The 26,199-nt window shown below is 46.3% G+C and overlaps 2 protein-coding genes and 1 long non-coding RNA gene across 5 annotated transcripts in view; 2 read left to right on the forward strand and 1 right to left on the reverse strand.

The window, feature by feature from the left end:
* Positions 1-26,199, forward strand: part of LOC135394316 (tyrosine-protein kinase Fyn-like) — a 204,460-nt gene that overhangs the window by 14,619 nt on the left and 163,642 nt on the right. For 2 of the 3 annotated variants that reach the window (XM_064625006.1, XM_064625008.1), the window contains exon 1: positions 2,262-2,532. The exons of the other annotated variant lie outside the window; for it this stretch is intronic. The gene's annotated coding sequence lies outside the window, so the exon portion shown is untranslated. Of the gene's footprint in view, positions 1-2,261; positions 2,533-26,199 lie in introns of those variants that run through there. 3 annotated transcript variants of the gene reach the window in all.
* On the reverse strand, positions 1,546-5,361 carry LOC135394320 (uncharacterized). The gene is made up of 3 exons (XR_010422833.1): positions 5,275-5,361; positions 4,199-4,317; positions 1,546-1,969 (listed from the first exon to the last, which is right to left on the reverse strand). It is a non-coding gene; the product is annotated as an uncharacterized LOC135394320 (long non-coding RNA).
* On the forward strand, positions 6,860-14,678 carry LOC135395685 (uncharacterized). Its single transcript, XM_064626782.1, has 10 exons — positions 6,860-6,963; positions 7,125-7,336; positions 7,380-7,496; positions 7,558-7,616; positions 7,873-8,100; positions 8,207-8,518; positions 8,577-8,920; positions 12,934-13,381; positions 13,477-13,604; positions 13,673-14,678. The coding sequence occupies exons 1-10, from the start codon at positions 6,860-6,862 to the stop codon at positions 14,676-14,678; spliced, it is 2,958 nt and encodes a 985-aa protein (XP_064482852.1).

Below are 26,199 nucleotides of genomic sequence, written 5' to 3' on the forward strand. Positions count from 1 at the left end.
GTTTGGCTTGAACACCCCTCGTATATACAACAGCAACAGACATTAAGCAGAACAATTTTGTACCTCAACATGCTGTCCCCTTACGAATACAACAAAGCAGTTTTAGAGCAGGTAACAGCACTGTACCAGGAGCACCAATGTCTGACGAACTTGAAGGGCACTGTAGTGGATGAGGCACTTCAACAGACAAGGACTTCTTCAATCGAGCTTGAGAGACCAGGGTCACTATGATAAAAGTAATCTGAGAATTTTTTGGAAAATTTTGGAAAATTTGGAAAATTTTCAGGAAAAGTTTCTGGCATATTAATTTCTCGGCGGGAAAAACAGTTTCCAGCAAAAAAAAAAAAAAAAAAAAAAAAAAAAAATTATGGGGGTACGGGAAATTTCATAGTCCCTTTAAAAACGAGCGTATTGTGGGATGGATTTCGGATTACCTTTCAAACCGCTCTCAGTAAGTCTCTTTTAAAGGCAGTGTCTCCACCATGTGTGCTATTCTATGGGGTGCCTCAGGGCTCTGTCCTGGGGCCGCTGCTGTTCTTGCTATTTGTTAATGATGTTGTGAACTTCCGAGATAAGACTGTACGCAGACGACTGTGTTCTGTATGCAAGGGTGCAATCAGAAGTTGATCAGATGGCGCTTAACCACTCATTTGTAAGATTTCTTGACTGGTGTAAGGTGTGGCAATTGGAGGTGAACTTCACAAATTGTGCAGTCACGTCGTTCACAAACAGCAAAAGTCCCTGTCTATGATCTTACGGTGTTGCCAACAGTGTAATTATTAGAGTTGATGGGTACAGATATCTGGTGTCCACTTCCCTGACCTCAAGTGGAAGGCACACATCAATGCCATATCTTGTACAAAGCTTAAAAACTTAAAAAAAAGCTTCTCTTAAAAAGCTTGGTTTCCTGAAGCGCACCCTCAAATTGGCGTCCGCAGATACCAAGCTCTTGGCTTACAAAACTCTTGTGCTCCCAATTTTGTATTACGCCTCCCTCAGTTGTTTGGGACCCTCACACCGACAGGGATGCTAAAACACTAGAAACAGTTCAGTCAAGGGCGGTTAGATTCATCATGAAACGCTATCATAGACATTTCTCTCCATCATCTGCCCGTGACTCTATAAATCTAGCTTCCCTTAGCAACAGGCGAACTTGGAAAGACTCAGGTATAGACCTAATAGTTCATACGCAGATCAACATTCCGTATTCCTGCACATTGCCTGCCTGTGTGCACATTGCACACAGCGCAGTTGGTAACAGCATCACTGCACCACTCCACGTCATCTTGCTATCTTTCCATCAGCGCTTATAATGCCTGCAGGGGTAGAAGCGTGCAAAGAACGGGAATGCCTTGCACGTCGTCTACATACCACGGCTAAAATCATCAAGACAAAGCGCGAATTGCTGCAGATGCGCGACAATCATCCTCACATTTCGACGTTTCATAACAGACTGATTAATCCGCTGGCGACGCTTCCACTTCCATGCAGTGCAATCTCGTACGGATTGCAAAAACAATGAGATTAAAGTGGGAGGTGCAATACTAAGTTGTTATAGGAAAATTTATTGACGATAACAGGCACACTAGTTACAATATGTACTTTAAGTTACCACGGCCACGGTTACCACGGGGCCCTTGAGGAATTATTCACAAATATTTGAAATCACATCAACTATTTGGGAACGCGGATGTGGAAACATGTCCTACGGGACCGAGAAGGTGTAGCATCTCATTACTTCAGTTGGGAATGATCGTGTCTCATTCGTTCGCATTAGGCCAATTCATTCAGTTGGCTTCGCATTCATTGTATTGGTGCAGTCCGTGACACAAGATGTTGGATCTCGTCAAATCAATTTGAAATCATCGTTTCTCAATGATATCCGACCAATTCACTGAATTGGTTCCGTATTCCCTGGGTGTGGTCGCCGCACAATATGGTGTAACACGATGTCACGAAGGCAGCTTCCCTGCAAAACTCCCAATACCCTCAATGAGAAATACTCCGCGTATACACATTGAACGAATTGGCAGTCTGATTTTACACTGAATCTCATTGAAACTGCGGGAAGAATTCATTGAGATCATGCCTTTTATTTCGAGCAGGGGTGTATTCTGGGGAGTGTTCGATATGGGCTTTCAGAATATCACAACAGTTTCAATTGTTCAGGATATCGGCGTGGCTGACCTCATCTGTGCGGCTATCGCTCCACGGTTATCATTGCGGCGATCACTGTACCTTTACTGTACTGTATCTTTAACGGGTATCACTACCGGATCACATGTGTTTCTGCCACGACACTGTTATGGGTTGCGTGGGATCCACCCCACTGATGAAAGTGAATCATGTAAAGCTGTGTGCTTGGCAATCACGACGATTCCCGTCGTGACATCGCTGTGGTTGGTTTTGCTACATACTGCCGCAAGCGCGGCCAGTCAAGGATATAACATCTGGAGAGGAACACGAATTACCGGCCCACGTTGAAGTACGAACACCACTACGGAACGTCGGCAAGAACACAGACCACAGCAGGTAATGAAACTTTGAACGCTAACAATGTCACGCTTGGGAAGAATATGAGAATTCTAGGAAAAGTTATACGATTTTGAATCGTATACGGAGCGCGTCGAGCACTACGTAGCTACAAATGGCATACCGCCAGCGAAGTAACGTGTTATTGAAATTAGCTGTACCCGGTTGTCCGAAAGACCAGGCTTATGCTGAAGCTATAGAATTGTTGCAAGCTCACTTCAGCACAAAGCAGTCAGCCATCGCTGAGCGATTTAAAATCAAATGTCGTTCGCAACGGGAAGGTGAAAGAGTGGAAGATTTCATTGTAGTTATAGACTCATTGGAAAAAACCAGATCGGCATGAAATCGGACCAGTGCATCAGCTGATGTCAAAAGTTGTCGGCCCAACCTCCTCAAAAGCGCTTGGACCGAGAATGGAATTTCACATTGGCCTCACCCGGCCCAACTTGCTGTTACCAACATTGGGCCATCACACAAAGCCGGCCTAGACGATCTAGGGCCACACTGCACCCAATCTAGAACCAACGGTGGGTGAAAGTAGGGCTACTTTTGGCTGAGCACTGGCCTAGAGCCAGTTTTACTAATGAACCAAGCATGGTTCAAGGCTGGACAATCAGCCATGTAGCAGGCTTTTGCGGAACGCGTTGTAGCCAGATTACCCACCCAATCCTAGAGCAGTACAGTTATTGAAAGGAACAGAACGAAATAAAATGGCAGATATTTATTGCAAGCAACACATATGTGTACAGGTCCCGACAAAAGTTTACGGAACACGCGAGCGGTGTATTTTTTCCTCGGTACGACACCCTAACGGCAAGCGGAAGCTGGCGAAATCAGGCCAGTTCACTGCCTCAGAGGGGTGGACGACTGGGCTCTTAGCGACACACAGCGGTAGTTTCAGTATGATTACTGTTGTATGTGCCCGCGAAGTGAGTTGGATTTAACTGTTGTGCTCGTCAACAATTCGTGACTAACGTCAGTTGTTTATCAATCAATCAATTAAAAATTGAGCGTCAATTGTTTATCAGCTCGTCACGCGTCGTCCATGATAAAGCAACTGTTTACAAGATATCTTTCTTTCTCTTGTCTACATATCATAGCTTTCCAATAAAAGCAATACACCGTAAAGTGTTGCCACCATGATTCATCCTTGTTATCACGATGATAGCGGCGCGCTCCCTGTCTCAACAATCGTTGAATCACGTGTTGTTGGCGAGCACAACAGTAAAATCCAACTCACTTCGCGTGCACATGCAATGTAATCATACCGAAACTACCGCTGTGTGTCGCTAAGAGCGCAGTCGTCCACCCCTCTGAGGCAGTGAACTGGCCTGATTTCGCCAGCTTCCGCTTGCCGCTAGGGTGTCGTACCGAGGAGAAAATACACCGCTCACGTGTTCCGTAAACTTTTGTCGGGACCTGTACATTGAACCTTGCACACTTATATACATTTAGGAACTTATATACTTATTGCTTACTCATATTCTTTACACACGATATGAAACATTTACTTGTACCTGAGAGTCTCGACTAGACTTTTCGTACCTGACTTGCCAATTCGTACTTGATTAGACTTAAACACTGACTAGAAAAGCTGCACAACCAGAGTAGCAACATAAAATGTACCAGGATATTAGTTTGCAGAGTCTGGATCTTGAACAGATACCTTTTAAGACACGTCGCTGATTCCTACCAGCCTCCCCGTTTGGGCCTCAACCAGCCACTTCTTTATGGCTTCACTGACATCTCTTAGCGTCGCCACTCTGTAGTGAGTCCTGAGGCAGCCTGAAAAAGCGGGAGAAACCATGTACACAATACGACGCTAAGCAATTGAGTAACTGCGCAACAATTTGTATGTGCCTACAGGTACAAACGTGTTATGGCGTCGCTTCATTTGGCACCGCTCAACTTAGTCGTGCACTGCATATCATGCTATGGTGCATGTCTAGTTTAGCGGCGCCACTCGATTTCAAACTTCTAATCTACATACCTGGATAGAATTTTGCATGGTGCATCGTAATCCAAAATAATCAAGCGGCGGTCTGTTCCACGAATTCCTCCAGAGATCAGTTTCCCCGGGAAAGTTTCGGCAGCGGCGACCATGTCATCTCCATGCGCCCATTGTTTACCTATGACAGCTTACGCACACCTTGCACTCTTCCCAGCACGCATTTCGCCTGTTCCCTCTCGCTCGTTGCCAGGAATGCACAATGAAAGCACTAGATCTCGACGGGTATCATTTGTGGTACTCCTACGCATCAGCCATAGAGCTTGGTTTCCCTCACTAAACGAAGTATAGTGAGGTTGGGTTAGGCCAGGTCAGTACATATTACACGCGGGGGGGGGGGGCGGTAGCCCCCCCCCCCCCCCGCAGTTGTTCGAGACTGTGCTGACAGAAGACAGTGCCAATTTTGGCGCGGAGCAATTGCGTGAGGAGGAGGCCGACTGTCGTCCGATAGCGGAGTTGCTGTGCGTCTTAGCAACGAACAGGCGAAAGGCATGCTGGGAAGAGTGCGAGGTGTGCGTAAGCTGTCATAGGTAAACAATGGGCGCATGGAGATGACATGGTCGCCGCTGCCGAAACTTTCCAAAGGAAACTGATCTCTGGAGGAATTTGTGGAACCGACCGCCGCTTGATTATTCTGGATTATGATGCACCATGCAAAATCCCATCCAGGTATGTAGATTAGAAGTTTGAAATCGAGTAGCGCCGCTAAACTAGACATGCACCATAACTCTCACCGCTTGGCATGCTCGTGATTAAAAGAGTATCGAGTATCCGCCTCCGAGCTATGCTCCGAGTCGGCCGAGTCTCCCTCGCGAGCAGAGGCGCGCTGCACATGGTTGCCTACAGCGTTTTCGAAACCGAAACTAAAAACTATATTATGCAGTGTGAGACGTGGAAACCTACAAAACGGCACCAAAACGCAATAACCTATGACACAATAACAATAACCTATGAATACTTTTATTCGAATGAACTAAATGAAAAAAAAAAACGCTCTGAAAATACCCGCACTGAGGCAGTAAATCTTTTTTGATTTTTTAAAGTCATTTTTGCAGTCTGTTTTGGATACTCGTTAATGAAGCGTCTACAGAACAGAATACGGTTTAAATCTCGTGATATGTATTGCTATTACCGAAAAAAAGAAAAAAAAAACAGCGGCTGCGCGTTCTTTTCTGCGAATCTCTTCCTGACGGCCACCCGATGTTGGTCAGACCATGTATGTCAAGGCTGTAACGACACGTCGGCAAGGTGTCAGGGCGTGTTGTGGGGCCAGCGTCCGTTGGCCAAAATACTCTGTTGATGACATGGACTCACGCTTGTTTCAGGCATTCTTGGCCGAGGAAGTCGTTTGCCGACCGGCTGCCGATGGCCGGCCGATCATCAGTAGTCGGCAAATTCCCATGGCGGAGTCACTGAATAGCTAAGCTCAGAGTATCGCATTGCTTTTCCCCGGCACTATGCCGACAGCCGTCTGGCAACATTGAGAGCGCCGATCTCCCATTGGACATAATCTGCAACTCGGCGCCATTTTGTTGATACTGCAGTGGAACCGCACACTCTTAAAAATCAACTCCACCGCATCGCACGCTCCTAGCCAACTATCAACCTTATAGTGACATCGTTCTCGCCCCTGATTTGTTGAAAACAGGAGGCGCACGCCTTTTTTGTACCAATTATGCACTCCATAAGCGGTACAGAAAATGCTCTTCCCGACGAACTCATGCACGCTCTACGCATCCCTACCCTGCATCCTCTATCTTCCATCCGTCTTTATTTCATTATTTTTTCTTTTTTTTTTCCTATAGTCGTGACGACGCCCACTTCTGTGTGGCCAACAACGGCGAGCCGATCCTACCATTCCCCAGGCAAAACGATCGTATACTGCGGCAAACTTATTTCACATGGCGAATCGCAGGGTGTTGACCGTAACAGCACGGGCGATTTTGTACAGAGACCCTTGATCCATTGTCGTCAAGGAAGACGCAAAAGCGTGATCGAAAAAAGAAGAAAGAACGAGCGTCTACAGACGGTATCTGTCATAACCATACAGACGAACTGAACGGAGCCAATATGTCGTGTTCACACGGCGCCCCCTGGCGTAGATCTTGCAGTTGTACATCTCTTGGAGTACTCTGAAGCTATTTAGTGTGTAGCGGCCCGTCGCCATTGTCACCACGATCTTCTTCACCTGGCGCGAGCTGCAGAGCCTTCGACCCGACCCGATTTCATTAAATTAATTCTCGTTAATTCTCGCACCATTAAGGTTGTCTTGTCTCCTTCATATTGGTGCCCCAGACGTGATACGATCGAGCTGCAACCATGGCCACTCCGCAGTCCAACCCTGCAGTACCTCACGGACAGGAATCCCCTCAACCAGCAACGCCATCGCCAGTCCTTAACGCAGTCTCCATCAAGATTGCCTCGTTCTGGCCCGCCGACTTCATTCTTTGATTCGCTAACATCGAGGCGCAATTCATCCTCCGAGGTATTACCGCCCAGCTAACCGAATTTTATCATGTTGACGGTGCCCTCGGACCTAATGAAGCAGCGGAGGTGCGTGACATTATCACCGTACCCCCTGCAGACTCCCGTATGACGCCCTCAAGACCGATCTGACCCGGCGCACCACCGCGTCTGAACAGGAGCGCCTAAGGCAACTCCTGACTGCTGAGGTCCTCGGCGACAGAAGGCTATTTCAGCTACTCCGCCGAATGCAACAACTCTTGGGCGACCGCGCTTCCGCACTAGACGAATCCATCTTGCGCGAGCCTCTTTCTGCAGCGGCTCCCGAACACGGTGCGCATGATTCTGACGACCTCAACCGCAGTCTCCCTTGAAGCCTTGGCTGACAAGATAATGGACATCGCACCGCAAATCATTTCCGCCGTATCACCGCAACCTCACGCGGTTTCCCCACTTTCGACCACTCCCACGATGTCGGACTTCCAGACCCTCTGTAACGAGGTCCCGCGGCTGACCGACATGGTTTCGAGTTTACGTTTCAACCGCCCCTCCAGATCACCCAGGCACCGTAGCCCTCGCCGAAACAGTCGGCGCCGCAGCCTCTCCAACCCAGGCGAGTGCTGGTACCACCAAACTTTCGGGTCCAGTGCACGCGACTGCCAGCCTTCCTGCACCCATCCGGGAAACGGGAGCGTCAGCAACTGACGGCGACCAGCTTTGCTGAAGGCGCATCCAGTCGTCCACGCCTGTTTTTCATCTCAGACCGCTCCTCCGGCGTGCGGTTCCTCGTGGACACTAGAGCAGAGGTGTCTGTCCTTCCTGCTGTCACCATGGACATGTAACACCGTGCTTCCACATGCACCTTGCAGGCTGTCAACGCCACGCCCCTCACCACTTTCGGCGAAAAGCTTGTGACCCTCAATCTTGGTCTACGCCGCCCTTTTCGCTGGGTTTTCACCATTGCGCAAGTCCCGCACGCCATAATCGGAGCGGACTCTTTGGCGCACTTCGGCCTTCTCGTGGACATGAACTGTCGCAGGTTGATTGACACTACTACCAACCTTATGGTGCAAGGCGCAATCGCATCGACACGCATAGTTAGGCCAATCCTCCGCAAGTCGGAGCCAAAGACCAGCCAAAGGAGCCATTTTGCAAGAATTCCCGGTGCTCACCCAACTGCCCAACTGGAAACTGCCTGTTCAGCTCGACGTGGTCCATCACATCGTAACCACCGGTCCACCTGTCCACGTCCGCCCACGTTGCCTCGCACCAGAGAAGCTCAAGGTGTGCAGAGCTGAGGTCGAGCACATGCTCGACCTCGGCATCATCGAACCTTCATCCAGCAACTGGTCATCCGCTCTCCACATGGTCCCCAAGACGACTGGCGAGTGGCGACCATGTGGAGATTACAGAGCCCTCTACCGCGTCACCGTACCAGATCGATACCCGATTCCTCACGTACAGTATTTCACCAGCCACCTGCACGGCGCGAAAATTTTCTCGAAGGTCTATCTGGTACGCGCCAGAAGACGTACAGAAGACCGCCATCACCACCCCGTTGGGACTGTTTCAGTTTTTGCGAATGCCCTTTGGCTTGCGAAACGCAGCGCAAACTTTCCAACGGTTCATCGACTCAGTCATCAGAGGTCTTCCGTTTCTGTCCGCCTACATTGACGACCTGCTGATCGCAAGTTCCACCCCGCAAGAGCATGCCGCCCATCTTCGCCCTCTCTTTACTCGCCTCAACGACTTCGGTATCGTCGTCAATGCCGCCAAGAGCGAGTTCGGGGTGGAGCAACTAGAGTTCCTCGGCCACCTCATCACCAGCTCCGGCATTACCCCACTTCCCGCAAAGGTCCAAGCGATCCAGGACTTCCCACAACCCTCGTCCGCACGCAAGGTCCGGGAATTCCTCGGGTTTGTTAACTTTTACAGGCGGTTCGTTCCTGACTGTGCAACAACTCTTTTAGTAGTAGGAGGGGGGGGGGGGCGAGGCTACATCGGTGAGAGTTAGAAACCTGGACCCCTGACCCCTGCCCTGAGCCCTGCGCGTATTTTTCCCCGCGCGGCGCGTGTGCGGAGGGTTGTTCGCGTGCTTATCGGCGGGGGGAGGGCTGCGTGCGCGCTTACCCTCTCACATTTTTCAACCCGGCGGGCGGCGCTCTGGTGGAGGCGCTTACCGGTGGATGGCGCGTGGCCGGTGGGCTGCGTGCGCGCTTACCAGCTCACATTTTTCAGCCTGAGTCGGCTTCTTTCGTCATTTTTCAATCTGTGCCGACTTCAATCATAATTTTTTTCCAGCTACAACACGTGTGCAGCAGGCTGTTTACATGCAAAGGATAGCCATACACAAAACTACAAGTGAAAATATATTTATTAAAGTCATTAGCGTCAGAAATTATGTTATGGCTCTGCGTGAATGGGAAAAACTTAGCCAAAAATCCATCATAGATCAAACACAATATTTTTTATTAACTGTAATCATACACACAAGTTTTCAATGAATCAGAAGGGATAGCACATTTAATCAAAGAAGATGTTCTTAATCATTCGATTACAATCAAAATTACAAGTTTTATTATAAAAAGTCTGAGATGTGAGAACCTGATAGATGTAAGTAATTTCGAGCACAATAGCTAAGTTTAATATTCCAGCATGACACAATTAATCGATTTCTATTGAAGTGAATAGCGCAGACATAAGAAAATAATTAGAATCAACACATAGCATTAATATAGAACCAATCATCCAACATGTAGGGAAATAATAGCTACAACATATCAAAACGAGAAACGATCACCACACTTAATCAAAGAAGATATTCTTAATCAATATGATTACAATCAAAATTACAAGTTTTATTATAAAAAGTCTGAGATGTGAGAACCTGATAGATGTAAGTAATTTCGAGCACAATAGCTAAGTTTAATATTCCAGCATGACACAATTAATCGATTTCTATTGAAGTGAATAGCGCAGACATAAGAAAATAATTCGAATCAACACGATCAACACATAGCATTAATATAGAACCAATCATCCAATATGTAGGGAAATAATAGCTACACCATATCAAAACGAGAAACGATCACCACATTTAATCAAAGAAGCTATTCTTAATTATAAACAAAATTATAAGTTGTGTTATAAGAAGTCTAATATTCGTATAAGTGAGAACCATCAGTGCAATAGCGGGAAGTTCTGATAGTTGTATATAATTAACTGTGAACAGCAGAGGCCCTGGAAGACTATGGGACACGAACACAAGAGGAAATAAAATCTATACCACTACAAAGAAGATATTCCTAATCAAAACAACATAGTAATCTATCATTCAGAAAATCAGAAGAAAAAATCAAACTCATCAGAAAATAGACATGTTAAAAATGAACTTCACCACATAGCACGCTCCTAGCCAACAAACATGGAAGACCACGGAAGACGAACGACAAGAACGACACGAACACAAGAGGAAATAAAATCTATACTACTACAAAGAAGATATTCCTAATCAAAACAACATAGTAATCTATCATTCAGAAAATCATTCAATCATTCATTAGAAATTTGCAAGATATTACAGAAATTGATGTAATTAAATTTGTTTCTCGTTTTTGATTGAGTATCGTTGCTACCAATTAATAATTTGGACTTTCTCTACATGTTCAGTAACAATATCGCATCACTACAAACTTAGTCGACTTGTCAACCACTTTGACGAAAGATTTCCGTTTCAGGGAAAGGATGCGAAAAGATAGTGACCCCCGCGAGTGATATCGACATCTATTTGCGCTGCACAATAAAATATATCGCCTTTGAACTCTCTCATCTGACCTCTAGAGCGCCCTGTTTGCTGGACGAAGTAATATAGCCCCTAACCCTTTGAGTGATAAAGCATGCGCGGTGCTATGGTCACATAGATAGAGACATAAAGTCTCCTGGCTTTGAGGAAAATAGTGAAAACAGTGCATATTTTCTATGTCTTGGATACCTCCATCAAGGTTTGTAGTGTTTGTTAGAATGAAAATTGTATGTTGGTCGATTTTATGATGGTTCAATGATAGATTATTTTCCTCTGTTGTTGTTTACATGTCGCCGCGTGTTCCTCTGTTCTTCAGCGTTAAGTCTGTGCTATATTGTAATATTTCGCCTTTTGATAGATTGATCAGCTATTTCTATCAGCTATGTTGGATGGTGCGCAGGTTTGGCTTTCTATTAATTGTAGCTGTTGATTGCGTTGTTTATCGTTATTTCCTTACGGCTATGCTGTTCACTTAATAAGAAATTAAAAGTTGAATAATGTTGGAATATCAAACTGATATTCCCTATTGCGCTCGAAATGTTATGACAGATATTCACGTATAGGAATATTATACTTTTTATAATACAACTTGTAGTTTGATTGTTAATCGTATTGATTAAGAATATCTTCTTTGTAGTGGTATAGATTTTATTTCCTATTGTCGTTCGTGTTCCGCGGTCTTCCATACATCTATCGGCACCTGTCTTCAACAAATCAGGGCAGATATCATTAGACCTGGTTGTTGGCTAGGAGCGTGCTATGCGGTGAAGTTGTGGTTTTAACGCGTCTACTTTCTGATGAGTTTGATTTTTCTTCTGATTTTCTGAATGATAGATTACTATGTTGTTTTGATTAGGAATATCTTCTTTGTAGTGGTATAGATTTTATTTCCTCTTGTGTTCGTGTCCCATAGTCTTCCAGGGCCTCTGCTGTTCACAGTTAATTATATACAACTATCAGAACTTCCCGCTATTGCACTGATGGTTCTCACTTATATGAATATTAGACTTCTTATAACACAACTTATAATTTTGTTTATAATTAAGAATGGCTTCTTTGATTAAATGTGGTGATCGTTTCTCGTTTTGATATGGTGTAGCTATTATTTCCCTACATATTGGATGATTGGTTCTATATTAATGCTATGTGTTGATCGTGTTGATTCGAATTATTTCCTTATGTCTGCGCTATTCACTTCATAAGAAACTGATTAATTGTGTCATGTTGGAATATTAAACTTAGCTATTGTGCTCGAAATTACTTACATCTATCAGGTTCTCACATCTCAGACTTTTTACAATAAAACTTGTAATTTTGATTGTAATCGTAATGATTAAGAACATATTCTTTGATTAAATGTGCTATCCCTTCTGATTAATTGAAAACTTGTAAGTAAAAAAGTAAAGTAAGTAAAAGTAAAGTAAAGTAAAAAATAAACTTGTGTGTATGATTACAGTTAATAAAAAATATTGTGTTTGATCTGTGATACCTATTCAATGCTACTGTATCATACCTGTAATAAGTATTGTTACGTGTATTGTGTTTCTGCTTTAGACTTTTTGGCTAAGTTTTTCCCATTCACGCAGAGCCATAACATAATTTCTGACACTAATGACTTTAATAAATATATTTTCACTTGTAGTTTTGTATATGGCTATCCCTTGCATGTAAACAGCCTACTGCACACCTGTTGTAGCTGAAAAAAAATTATGATTGAAGTCGGCACAGATTGAAAAATGACGAAAGAAGCCGACCCAGGCTGAAAAATGTGAGCTGGTAAGCGCGCACGCAGCCCTCCAGCTACGCGCCATCCACCGGTAAGCGCCTCCACCCGAGCGCCGCCCGCCGGGTGCGAGAAAAAATACGCGACCCAAGTCGGCCAAGGCTAAAAAATGTTGAAAGAAGTCTGCCCAGGTTGAAAAATGTGAGAGGGTAAGCACGCACGCAGCCCTCCCCCCGCCGATAAGCACGCGGACAACCCTCCGCACACGCGCCGCGCGGGAAAAAATACGCGCAGGGCTCAGGGCAGGGGTCAGGGGTCCAGGTTTCTAACTCTCGCCGATGTAGCCTCGCTCCCCCTCCTACTACTTCTTTCCCCTTTGGAATCGCTGCTTGCTACCACCAAAAGCCGTACCGCCATTCTCACCTGGCCGCAAGCCGCCATCGATGCCTTTGAGATTAAGCGTGACTTGGCTACTGCTACCCTTCTGCCACACCCAGTCCACGACGCCCCGACCATCCTGCTTGTAGACGCTTCGGCGTCTGCCGTCGGCGCAGTCCTCCAGCAGCAGGTCTCCAGCCAATGGCAACCGCTCGCATTCTTCTCCCGCAAGCTGAAGGACAGGGAAGTGCGTTACAGCACATTTTTCCGCGAGCTCCTTGCAGTCTATCTCGCGGTGAAGCATTTCCGACATTTTCTCGAAGGCCGCACGTTCACCATCTACACGGACCACAAGCCGCTCACCTATGCTTTCGTATCCTCTGGCAATAACTACGCCCCTCGTGAAGTTCGTCAGCTCTCGTACATCTCAGAGATTTCGACTGACATCAGGCACCTTAGCGGCAAAGACAACACGGTAGCCGACACCCTTAGCCGTGTCAGCACTCTCTCTCTCGGGTCGTACACCCGCCGCTCAGTACCAGTTTCACACCGGACGCTTTGGCTGAGCAGCAACGCACGGACGAGGAATTGGCCAAGCTCCGCGCCGATGCACGCTCTGGACTCCACTTCCAAGACTTGCTCCTCCCCGGCGCGGCAACGGCTGTAGCGTGCGACGTGTCACTTGGAACACGCCGACCGTTTGTTCCAGTCACCCTACGTCGAAAAGTTTTTGACATGCTCCACGCATTGTCTCATCCTCACACAGAAGCTCATTGCGGCCCGCTACGTGTGGCCAAGCATGCACGCCCACATCAAGCAATGGACACGCTGCTGTCTCCAATGTCAACGAGCTAAAATTCATCGTCACACCTACGCACCCGTGGCCAGCTTCCTCCCGCCCGACTCACGGTTCGACAAAATTCATATTGACATCGTCGGCCCCTTACCACGGTGACCGGAAGCAACACCATCCCGGACATCACCGCAGCCACTGTGGCGGCGGCATTCATGACCACTTCGATTTCACGTTTGGCGTACCCTCCACCATAACAACAGTCCGCGGAAGGCAATTCGAGTCATCTCTTCTCGCCGCCCTCACTACTCCTCTCGGCGCGCAACGTATCCGCGCGACCGCCTATCATCCGTCGTCCAACGGTCTCGTGGAGAGATTTCACCGTCACCTCAAGGCCGCATTGAAGGCTCACGTCAACCCCACCGCCTGGACGGAAGCCTTGTCGGTGATACTCCTCGGACTCCGGTCCGTTTTCAAACCTGACTTGGGTTGCACCTCGGCCCAGCTTGTCTATGGAACGACCTTGCGGCTTCCTGGCGAATTTTTCACACCACCCCCCACAAGGACCATGCCCGGTCCCACCGACTATGTCACCCGCCTTCGCGACGTCTTCACTGATCTGCGTCCCGCACCCACGTGTCTGGGCTCAACCGCCAAGGTGTACGTCCACCCGGACCTCGCCACATATACACACGTATTTGTGCGCGTCGTCTCGGTTCGGAAGCCGTTACAGCTCCCATACAACGGTCCCTACCTCGTCATCGCTCGCTCTCCGAAGCATTTCACGGTCCGCATCAACGCGAAAACAGAAGAGATCGCCATGGACAGGCTCAAGTCGGCCTACACCGCGTCGCCTACAGCCACCGAAGTCATCGTTCTGGCGACCGAGGATTTCTCCACTGCCCGACTCCCTTCGCAGCCCGCCAAGCGCCGTCTGAGGGTCTCATGGGCGCCTAACCTCTGTCATCATCACTCATGATCTTCGCCCATTCGCTAGGGGGGGGGGAGGGGGGGCAACTGTAGCGGCCCGTCGCCATCGTCACCACGATCTTCTTCACCTTGCGCCAGCTGCAGAGCCTTCGACCCGATCGGATTTCATTAAATCAGTTCTCGTTAATTCTCGCACCATGAAGGTTGTCTTGTCTCCTTCAAGTGACTCTAATTGTAGCTGTAAGAAAGGCAGCCAGAAAGTCCAACTATGGTGCGTTTCTTTCTGAAGCATTGAGAGATAGACTAGCAGCGGGACTTCGGAGTGAGGAAACACAGCGTGTACTATTTGCGATCACTGACCCTAAAATTTGAAGACTCATGTAAGCGAACTTGGGAGCATGAGATAGCCTCAAAACAAACAAAGATGATCCATTCAGGTGAAAAGAATATCGGGCAACTTAGTTCGCAAGAAGGAGGTAGCAGGAAATGAAACCCCGGGGGAAACAAGGGCAGTAGAGCAGCGTCCGCTGTGGTAGAACATCGCCCGAATGACAGTTTGTACAAGAAATACAAATGTCACTTTGTAGAGACATCGGATGATGAATCGGTGGATTCAGTATTTCAATTGGAAACTCCACTGAACACGCAGCAAGTGTACAATGTCAATGTTGAGGGACAACAGCTTTCAATGATACCTGGGGATCAGTTTCTATATCTTGCCAGAAAGTGTTCATGATCATTTTCCTCACTTAAAGTGTAAGCCATCCACACTGTGTCTAAAAACTTATTCTGGGGAACGATTGTCGCTGTGTGGACAAATCTCGGTGACCGTCCGGTACGAAGGGAAACAAAATTTACCATTTAAAACCATTTACGGTATTTCGATATATAGGACGGAGACTTCAAGTGATGGGAAGAGACTGGCTGGAGAGGCAAAAACTCAACTGGAAGCTATAGTTTTGCAAGTCACCGCAGAAAACAAAGTAGAGAAAATGCAGAGATTTCCTGCTGTCCTCGATACAAACCCCGGACTAACAAGGAATTTTCAGGCCAGTATACTCACGGACAGTAAAACGCGCGTGTTTTGCAAGGTCCGAGCAGTCCCAATTACGGGAAGCGATAGCCCAACAGCTGCAGGAGCTTCAAGGATCCGGCATTATCAAGGACGTTACGCACAGTGGATGGGCTACACCGTTGGTCGTGCTTCCTAAGAAATCTGGAGAAGGGTTGAGACTTTGTGGGGATTATAAAGTTACGCTGAACCCTGTTCTTCAAAGAGACCATTATTCCTTACCGCATCCTGAGCAACTGTTCTCTGCCCTGGCAGGAGGAAGTGTTTTTTGTATTTTGGATGGATCATCGGCATACCACCAGATTAAAGTAGCGCCGGAGAGTATGTCTTTGTTAACAGTCAACACGCACCTGGGACTTTATCAGTTTGAAAGACTTCCGTTTCAAGTGCTCCCGCATTATTTCAGTCATTAATGGACAACGTTTTAAAGGGCATACCTCGCATTGGTTGCTAAACTGATGATGTCGTTATTGCGTCACTTTGCTCTCCCCGACGAACTCATTCACTCTTTACGCATCTCCACCCTTCATCCTCTATCCTCCATCCGTCTTTCTCTCTTTCTCTCTCTCTCTTTTTTGCTATAGTCGTGACGGCGCCCACTGCTGTAAACTTTTAGATGCTGTCCTTGAATGACTCAATGAGTATAACATCAAGGTTAAGGAAAGCAAGTGTACGTTTCTTCAAGACTCTGTTGTTCAGGGCACAAAGTAACGTCCCAAGGTTTCTATCCAACTGCTACCAAGGTAAAGGCTATCACGCAAGCGCCAAATCCAACAAATGTGACAGAACTGAAGGCCTATTTAGTCATGTTAAAATTTTACCCGAAGTTTTCGAAAAATTTGTCGAGTGTCGCGTCGCTCTTGTAGAAGAAAGCTCTGTTAAAGAAGGGTCATAAATAGCTATGGGACTACTGTGAACGAGTGTTTCAGGCAATAATGGGCTGCTGCAGCAGTAGTGAACAGCAGTGTCTTTGTTATTATGATGTAACACAGTCACTTGGACTTTTATGTGACTCATCATCATACGGACCGGGTACTGTTACCTTTCATGTGGCACAAGATGGGAGTGAGCGACCCGTGGATTTCAGGTCACGGATGCTATCTAAGGCCGAGAAGAGATACGCGCAAGGTGAAAAAGAAGTTATAGCTACAGTATTTGGCCTCCAGCGTTTTCACAGGTACTTTTACGGGAGACAGTTTACACTGTATATACACTGCCAACCGCTATTAGGGATCTTGTCGAAAAACAAAGGCATCTCAACATTGGCCGCGACTCGCACGCAACGCTGCGCGAGCCCTTTCACAACCACCACCATTATTGCTTTCTGCATACAGTTACATTATGGTGAGCTAGCTCACCATAGTTACATGCCCTTAAGTACAGAAAGCGAAGCAACATGCAGGTGGCAGACACGCTCTCTCGTTTACCTTTACCGATTCAAGATTTAGAAGAGAAAGAAGAAATCCTTGCAGTGTTCGAAAACACCCCACTGAGCGCCAAAGAAATTGCCGGGGCAACAAAGGGGAACAGGATTTTAAATAAGGTAGCGGAATTTACATTGCATGGATGGCCAGCTTCGGTAACTGACAAGCACATTATCTAAGACGGAATGAACTCTCTAGAGGAATGATGCTCTGTTAGGGTACACAGCTAATTATTCCACAGAAATACCAGTCAATGTTCTAGGGTTGCTGATTGAGAAACATCCAGGCAATAGCCGCATGAAAATGCTGGCGTGTGCATATGTCTGGTGGTCTTGCTTAGAGAAAGATATTGAAATGTATGTTCAAAAGTGTGCCATTTGTCAAGCGACGCAACGCCCTATCCTGAATGTTGGCAAAGGATTCATGTAGATTTTGCTACAAAGCGTAACCAAGATTGTCTTACTGTGGTTGCCGATGTTTTTAAAGGTCCTTGGAAGTGTTTTACATGCACGCCGCTACAACAGCAAGAACTGTTGACAAACTTCGTACTTTTTTTTCTCGTTACGGGTTTCCACAAGGACTTGTAAGTGATAACGGTCCGCAGTTCACTTTCCAGGAATTCGCCGACTTTATGTTAAGTTGTGGTGTGAAACACACAATGACTTCAGCGTATCATCCAGCTTCAGTTGAAAGGATGGTCCAGACAGTGAAGATGGCCCAGCGGAAACAGCAGATGGAGGACAACGAAAGTGGGAGGACCAGATACGCTCAAGAATGACTTGACAATTTTTTGATGCCCTACCGCAATTGTCCGAGTTCAGTGACTGTAAGTCACCAGTCGAACTAGTCCACAAGCGCCAACCTAGAGTAAAATTTGGTTTGTTGAAGCCTAGCTTTGCTGATGACATGCGACACCGACAAGAATCTGTGAAGACACAGCTAGACAAATTTCGCAGTCATCACAGCTTTTTATGCTGACGAAAGAGTTTTCGTTAAAACAGTTCGTGGAAAGGAGGTCTCCTGGGGAGAAGGTGCCATAGGCGATGTCGGTTTCGCAGATTAGTGACGTAAGCGCTCCGTCGTCTGCTATTTCCGGGGCAAATTGCTGCGTGGGTACGGGGTACGTTCCTAAACCTACTCCTGAGTTGGGTAGATCACGTGACAGTATTGTACCACGTCACGTTAGAGTAGCTAACCGGTCGAGTAGGCTTGGGAACACACGTGTGCGTTCCTAAACCTACTTATATGATGACTTATGACTTATACTGGAGCAAAGCATCGTTTTTGTCAACTAAATCTTCTTCTAGGAACGTCTTACATGTGCCACACAGCTTGTACACAGAAGTGACACTCTTGGAAATGGAACCAGCCCATAGCATAATGACTGTGCTCCCTCGTCGTCCATCTGAGATAGTTCGTCAGACACAGTTTCAGTCAATTCGAGTTCTGCATTTGCTTCATCAATCATGAGATGGTCGTTGACCTTGGAGAGACCCTTTCGAAGTTCTACAAACTCTAGTAGATCTTCGCGATCACTGATTTGATAAATCTACACTTTCGACTTGGGCTGAAGTATTGGATAACATGATTAGCTAGAGTGTAAGCTTGAATTCCAAGGGTCGGGATACTGGGATTTTGGCCCGCACACATGAAAACAAGTTTTCCAACGCATCGTGAACAAGCCTTCCGAGCATCACAAACTTGAAGCTTTGTTTTTTAGGAGAAATTCTTGCAGTTGAACAGCACTCACTGATGACACCATCACTCCGGCCTGGACATGGTTTGAAACATAGACTCTGGTTTTCTTTCTTTATAGTCACCATGGACATCAACTTCGCAAATCTGGTCAGAAAGGTCACAGCGTCCTTATGCTTATTCTCTTTCAACTCGCTCATTGCAGTCGATATGGATCTTGAGTGGTTCTCCCACCACTTGTCGACTTGTTCCAAATACCATGCCGTGGTCAGTACTGCTTTGTCAAGCTGGTCAAGCTGCACCAAAACTCTATTTTCATGGTTTGCAGAGTTTGCACCAAAACTCTATGCACTCCACAGCATGGTTTAGAACAGCTACAGCAGAGGCGACATTCATTTTTTCGTAGTGGCTGGGGACTAGGTATATCAGCTTCAGGTGGGTTGCGAGCTTGAGATCACGTTCGGCATCTATCTGCGCTACTCTTCTAATGAAGCGTACTGACACATGAAAGTTAAAAAGGAAGCTTGAGTATACAGTTATAGAGTAAAAAGGAGTGTATCCGAACCACAACGTAGAGCTTCACCGCAGCTTACCCCATCACTTGGAAGATTCTCAGCTTTTACCACGTCTGACGGAAGATGAATGGTTTGTCCTCTCGTAAGATGGCCCTGCATATTCTTTAGTATGTGTGGAGGGTCAGCCAGAAAATACAGCCACCGTTCCGCGTCACAGGGGTGACTGCAGGAAACACTAGGCCCAGATGTCGTAGTAGCCCCAATGCCACAAAGTTTCCACAAAGCTTTGTTGCCAAATCACCTGCGTGAGAACATGGATCATTTGTTACCATCATGTCAACAATGTAACTGGCATGCCAGAAAACCATTGCTGACAGGAACCAAACATGAGAAATGATATGCCAGGACTTGCTTCCACCTAGATGGCTGGCCGGCCAGCATGATCACTAGCCTATGATGGATTCTTCGTGGCATGGTTTGCAAGTGGTGCTGTTGCCTGTCCGATTATAGCTTTTTTTGGGGGGGGGGGGTCAAAATCCAGTCCTGGCGTCAGTTGCATCTCGTCAGCAAGCATAGCACAATGCCGTTCTTCGGGACGCATCTTTTCCAGCCTGACTTTAAGTCCTGGCAGCAGCTCCTCAAGAACACCTGTAAGAAAGCAACCACGCATAATGACAACACAATCATACAAAAAACATATACCTATAAACAAAAGAAAAATATATGTGTACCAAAGCGTACTTCAATTTTACGCTAGGAAATATAGGATACGCTTTGACAGTTTTACTTGCTCCGAACTTTACATTCTCTATCTTCCTTTGCAAGGTTCTTTCCGATGGCAGTGGTACAACAGGAGAAATTGATGTTCTGAGGCTGGGAACACATAGAAAGGACAAATACATACAAGCCTCAAAGTGCCTAAGAAATTAATGCTGAAAGATGGAAGTTACTGAAAAGGTTAACCAGCTGTAGGACTCGAACCCACATCTTCTGGATTACCGGTCCAGGGCTCTACCAATTGAGCTAAGTGGTTGGTTTGTCCCTTCACATGATTCGCCCTCGGAAGTCGCTGGGGAGGTATGTTACCTTAGCTCAATTGGTAGGTCCCTGGACCGGTAATCCAGAAGATGTGGGTTCGAGTCCTACAGCTGGCTAATCTTTTCAGTGACTTCCATCTTTCAGCATCTTTCAGTGGTACAAGTTCTTCTTTTACGGACTCGTATCCTCCATAGCCACAGCCAAGTCGTGTCTTTAGCGCTTTAAGCACAGTTGCGTCGTCCCATCTGTGCATAAGAAACATCAATGAAAACTGTAAATGTTGCAATCAGCTTTTTCAAAGGTAATGGGTTGGTGACTGGGTAGTATGGAGATATCTCCTGCGCTTTGCATCACTTCCTGTGTAGAATAAGAGTGTCACATACTAAGTAAGTAATGAACTATAACATCAAATCCGTATTCTCCAACAGTGTGCAAAAAATCTCACCGCAGCTAGCAAAAGCTGAGTAAGAGAGCATTGCTGTTTTCTCCATAGAATCATCCATGGCTACATGAGTCATAGAGACATCCACTGGTTCACCAATGCATACCCAACTGGTCATACGCACTCAAGGGACAAAACTACCTTAACATCAGGCTTCTGCTATTGAGTTTAGGAAGATAGCTATTTACGGGTTGTGACAGCGACAAATAATTTCACTCAGCTTCTATGAAACCTTCACTTTTCTGCGTTCATTGTCCACGTTACCAGCTATGAATGTTTCTCGGCCTCCACTTTCCGATGTCTTGCTTTGCCACGCATGCGAACCTTGTATGCCACTTTCATGCGGTATCAATTTACCCATTCCTTTTTCTTTTGCATTCTAAAAGAAGCCACGTCGTCAGCGCCTGGATGGAGTAAATGGACGCGCTTTGGGTGTTTTGGCCAGCACTTTATCATATCTTGCGACCATAGGATGACGTCTTGCTCGGGTGAACGCAAGTTAGGTGTCGTGGCATGGTGCTTTCTTATTTCACCGATCCTGTTACATTAACTTTTGTCGTGGCCTGTTCCTGTGAACAGCCATGTCGCACTCGCAGAAGTAGGTTTGGAGAGCTCAAGAGCCTATGCCGATTTTTAAAATGGCTCACCGCTCCATCTGACACGTAAATCACTAGCTGCAAGAGGAACATTCTCGTCAAGCCACTCTTCAATAGCGATGGAAGCTAACAGGGTACTGAACCGTGACACAAGTCTTCGCTCACCACACCAAAACTGTACGTTTCCGTGCCAGCTGTTATCACGCACGTGAATATGGAAATCTGTGTTTCCCCAGTGGCACGCTTGTATTTCGCTAGCCTACTACCTACCATAGATTGAGAAGTTACTCGTCAAAAAGAACTCGTTACAAGTTAAGTTACCGTCTGCAAAATGTAACTAAGTTACTAACGAAGTTCTTCAGCCTGAAATGCAACTCGCAGTTACTGAGTTACTTAAAAAAAGAACGAGTTACTTCCAAGTTACTTCGGACACAAAATAGCATTACGCAGGTGCATTACGCGTGAGCAGTTGAGTTAGACCTTGAGTTGCCTGCGGAGGAGTGCAACGCACTTAGACACGCGCAACGCGCTTAGACACGTCCAACAATAGACCTCTCCCTGTTTGTAAACAAATGACATCATAGTGTTCGACAGCGCCACAAATTTGGTAGAATTGAACTACGCTCGAAGCTAGAGGTGAACAAGGTCGCGCCCGAAAGTCACGGTCTTGAGGAGATTACGATATGATCGCTGAAAGGGACGCGACCCTCGGTCTTGCTTTTCTTTCAATTGGAGGCAGCGAACAAGTGCCCGTTCGTGGAACCCAGCCCTCTCCTTCCGATTTGTTTCGGTTTCAGTCTGTCTACCAATGTCATGATGACGTTTCTCTGGTAGAGGTCTATTCGAACGCTTTGCATCTTACTCCCGTGGGCGCACAATGGTTCAGCTTTATTCAATGGCAGCGGTTCTTACTTCCTCAATAAAATACTGTCATTGATTGAATATCACGTTTTATGGCAAAAAATGCCATGAAGGAACCGGAGAGAAAGCAAGAAAATATGTGGACGTGAGTAAAAAGCGAGTTAAAAGTAACTTGGAACTTAAGTTACTTTGGCAAAGTTACCTGAAAAAGAAGCGAGTTCCTCTGAAAGTTACCACGGCGCAAAAGTACCGAGTTAAGTTACGTTACCAAAAAAAAGGAACTTAGTTACAGTAACGAGTTACTTGTAACGAGTTACCTCGAACTCTGATAGCTACTGTCCATTTTCCAGCGAAATCGAAGTGCCTTATGTGCGTCTTGGAAGGTGGATTAGTATTTTTCTCCCGTATGGCTTTGCTCTGAACGTTTCTAATCTAAGGTAAACATTACTTCCAGCACCGTGTGCACGTCAAAAGAACCCCAGGTGGTTCAAATTATCCGCAGTCCTACCCTGCGGCATGTGCAACATGTCGTATACTGCGCAGACAAACCTTACGTGTAACATCACGGTACCATTACCATTACAACGGACGAAAATTGAGGATCGGATCACTCAGACACAGATGGAAAAAAACAACGATCATCTGCTTCCCTGAGAGTCAGAAAACAGCGCAGGAATGGTATGACTAATGCACGGTGACGTTGGCCGAGAAGAGAAAGGAAGGAGAAGTACTTCGATCGACGTTCGGTGGGAGCCAGACTTTTTCAAATTTCGAAAGTCGTTTTTGGGTAGTTTCATTTTAAATCGAACAACGTGTGAAAGTCGTATTTTTTAATTCGCCCAGAAAAAATATATGTTAGAGGACAGTTCAAACGACGCAAATCGCGCCACGTGCGACGCTCGTGCGTGGAGTAGTTTCCGCGTAGGAGAGGGGGAAAGTCGGAGGCTGCTTGGGCGCGCTTTCTTCTGGACCGACTTTGACGGGATCTAGCACCGCTGACTTTATGTCTAGGAACTGGAGGATTTTTGTAATTATAGGCTGCACCATAGACACTGTCGACAGCCACCCACAGAACTCTGAGAGCCACAGATTTTCTGTTAAAAAATGCCAAACTTGGCGTAAACGTTCAAAAAGGCCAAACTTTGTTACCAATTCTCTTCATGACGGAACGTCTGAGAACATCGAGCTTAGTGCCATTCGATAGTACGTTGAAAGAGCTTTCGTGCTGTATAGAATCCATTTTCCTCAGCCCACTTGTTTCTATGTATTAACTTGAGAATCACACATGGTAGGCGAAAATTGCCAATGTTGCATCACAATTTTCTCAAAAATGCCATCTTCGATTTCCTTGATGATTTTTCAAAAGGTGGCGTCATGTCTCTGCTTTAGACGTCAAGTGAGACAATCTTTTATTTTTACCTGAGAGACGCGCAGCGATTTTTTTTTTTTGTCAGGCAGGGTGCACGAGGCTGCGGCCTGGCGCGCCCCACCCACGAGCACGCGACCTTCAACCTCTTCTTTGCTACATGTGTCCCGTTGACGAAGAAATCAATGACCACACTGCGTGAGCTTGTTGTAGTGTCCCCGGAGCATCACTTTACGTTTACCCAATGGTCTGTCAGTTCCGTCAGGCTCATTCAAACCGTGGGAGGGTACATGAGTTGCCTGTGCACCCTTGACGAGAAGCCCCAGTTCGACGAACATACCGACAAAGCAGTGAGAAGAAACGAAGCGCTTCGTAGAGATCTATATCCACTGGTAACATCTTAGCTTTTGTTTCAGGTTTTGTTTCAGGTTTTGTTTCAGGTTCCTCAGGCAGTGTGATAGGCACATCCTTTTCATTGGTAAAAGAACGAAAACCGAAACTTTCGAAAAACGTAAAATGTGCCCATTGCGAGACCCCTGCAGGTGGTGGCTGCCACCATTGGATTAGCATCATCCGATAGCTTTATACATGACCTTTCAGATGATATAAAGTGACTGGGTTCAAGCGCATTCTTTGTCCGCCTAGTATAGCAAAACCACGAGTGGTACGCGAAAATTTTGCATGTTCGATCTTAATTATTTCTAAAAAGCCGGAATATTCTTCACGATTTATTCCACAGGGGCAGAATTATGCCGGTACTTTGCGCTGCTGGTAAAGTACCTTTTCTCTTTTTGATTGAGACGTAGGGCTATCTTTCCGCGGAGCGATTTTTCCACACAAAGGCGCTCTTCGTATGTTTACGAGCGCGTTTTGCTTCGTAGCCTTTGCTTTGTAATTTAATGCCCAGATGTTGCATTATGTACTTATTTTACACTTATGGTACGTATCTTTATTTTTTCCTTTGGAGACGCAGGCCAATACTTTCGTGGGCGACTTGAACTTGCTATTGCGCACTTTCATGGGAGTCGTACGCACGACGTGTGCGTATACGCACGTGCGCATATTCACTATTCTCCCGCACATGTGCTTGAGGCAATGCACATACGCACGCTATGAGGCTGTCGTGCGAGTTAATATTAAAAAGGCAGAACTACGGCCACAGGGGACAAAGTTACAACACCTGAGAATACGAATTTGTGGTCGCGTGGTTGCAGTCGCCTCTTAACTTGGGCGCAATAAGTGATAGTTCCGAAGGTGTGCATGCTCTCTTTAATTAGTTTTATGCTCCGTAGCGTTATTTCGGAACCACGACGAGTGGTGCAAAACCCGTAAGACCGCTGTGATGACAGTTGCTGCTCTCAAGTATAACACGTTCGCCCTCACCGAGATGTGTCAGTGTCACCGTGGGAATCAAAATTTCCGACAGAACAACGCACAACTAAAATCCCTCGTTTCCGGTAGCCGTAGGTACCTTAAACCCTCGGTGTGGTCTTCAGTAGTCCTTCTGGCATCCATGCGCTTGAAACCATTCACTTTATATCATGTGAAAGGACATGTGTAAAGCTATCGGATGATGCTAATCCAGTGGTGTCAGCCACCACCTGCAGGGATCTCGCGATGGGCACATTTTACGTTGTTCGAAACTTCCGTTCTTCGTTCTTTTACCAATGAAAAGGATGTGACTTTCACACTTCCTGGGGGACTGGTGGCAACCTGAAACAAAAGCTAAGATGTTACCAGCGGATAAAGATCTCTACGAAGCGCTTCGTTTCTTCTCACTGCTTTGTCGGTATGTTCGTCGAACTGGGGCTTCTCGTCAAGGGCGCACAGGCAACTCATGTACTCTCCCACGGTTTGAATGGGCCTGACGGAACTGGGAAGCCATTGGGTAAACGTAAAGTGATGCTCTGGGGACACTACAACAAGCTCACGCAGTGTGGTCATTGATTTCTCCGTCAGCGGGACACCTGTAGCAAAGAAGAGGTTGAAAGTCGCGTGCTCGTGGGTGGGGCGCGCCAGGCCGCAGCCTCGTGCACCCTGCCTGACAAAAAAAAAAAAAAAAAAAAAATCGCTGCGCGTCTCTCAGGCAAAAATAAAATATTGTCTCACTTGGCGTCTAAAGCAGAGACATGACGCCACCTTTTGAAAAATAATCAAGGAAATCGAAGATGGCATTTTTGAGAAAACTGAGATGCAACATTGGCAATTTTCTATGCTATTTTCAAAACTATGTGTGATTCTCAAGCTAATAACACATAAATAACTGGGCTGAGAAAAATGAGCTCTATACAGCACGAAAGCTCTTTCAATGTCCTATCGAATGACACTAAGCTCGATGTTCTCAGAGGTTCCGTCATGAAGCAAATTGGTAACAAAGTTTGGCCTTTTTGAACGTTTACGCCAACTTTGGCATTTTTAACAGAAAATCTGTGGATCTCAGAATTCTGTGGGTGACTGTCGACAGTGTCTATGGTGCAGCCTATAATCAGAAAAAAACCTCCAGTTCCTAGACATAAAATTAGCGATGCTCGATCCCGTCAAAGTCGGTCCAGAAGAAAGCG

This window comes from Ornithodoros turicata, chromosome 5, assembly GCF_037126465.1.
Source record: "Ornithodoros turicata isolate Travis chromosome 5, ASM3712646v1, whole genome shotgun sequence".
NCBI lineage: Eukaryota > Metazoa > Arthropoda > Arachnida > Ixodida > Argasidae > Ornithodoros > Ornithodoros turicata.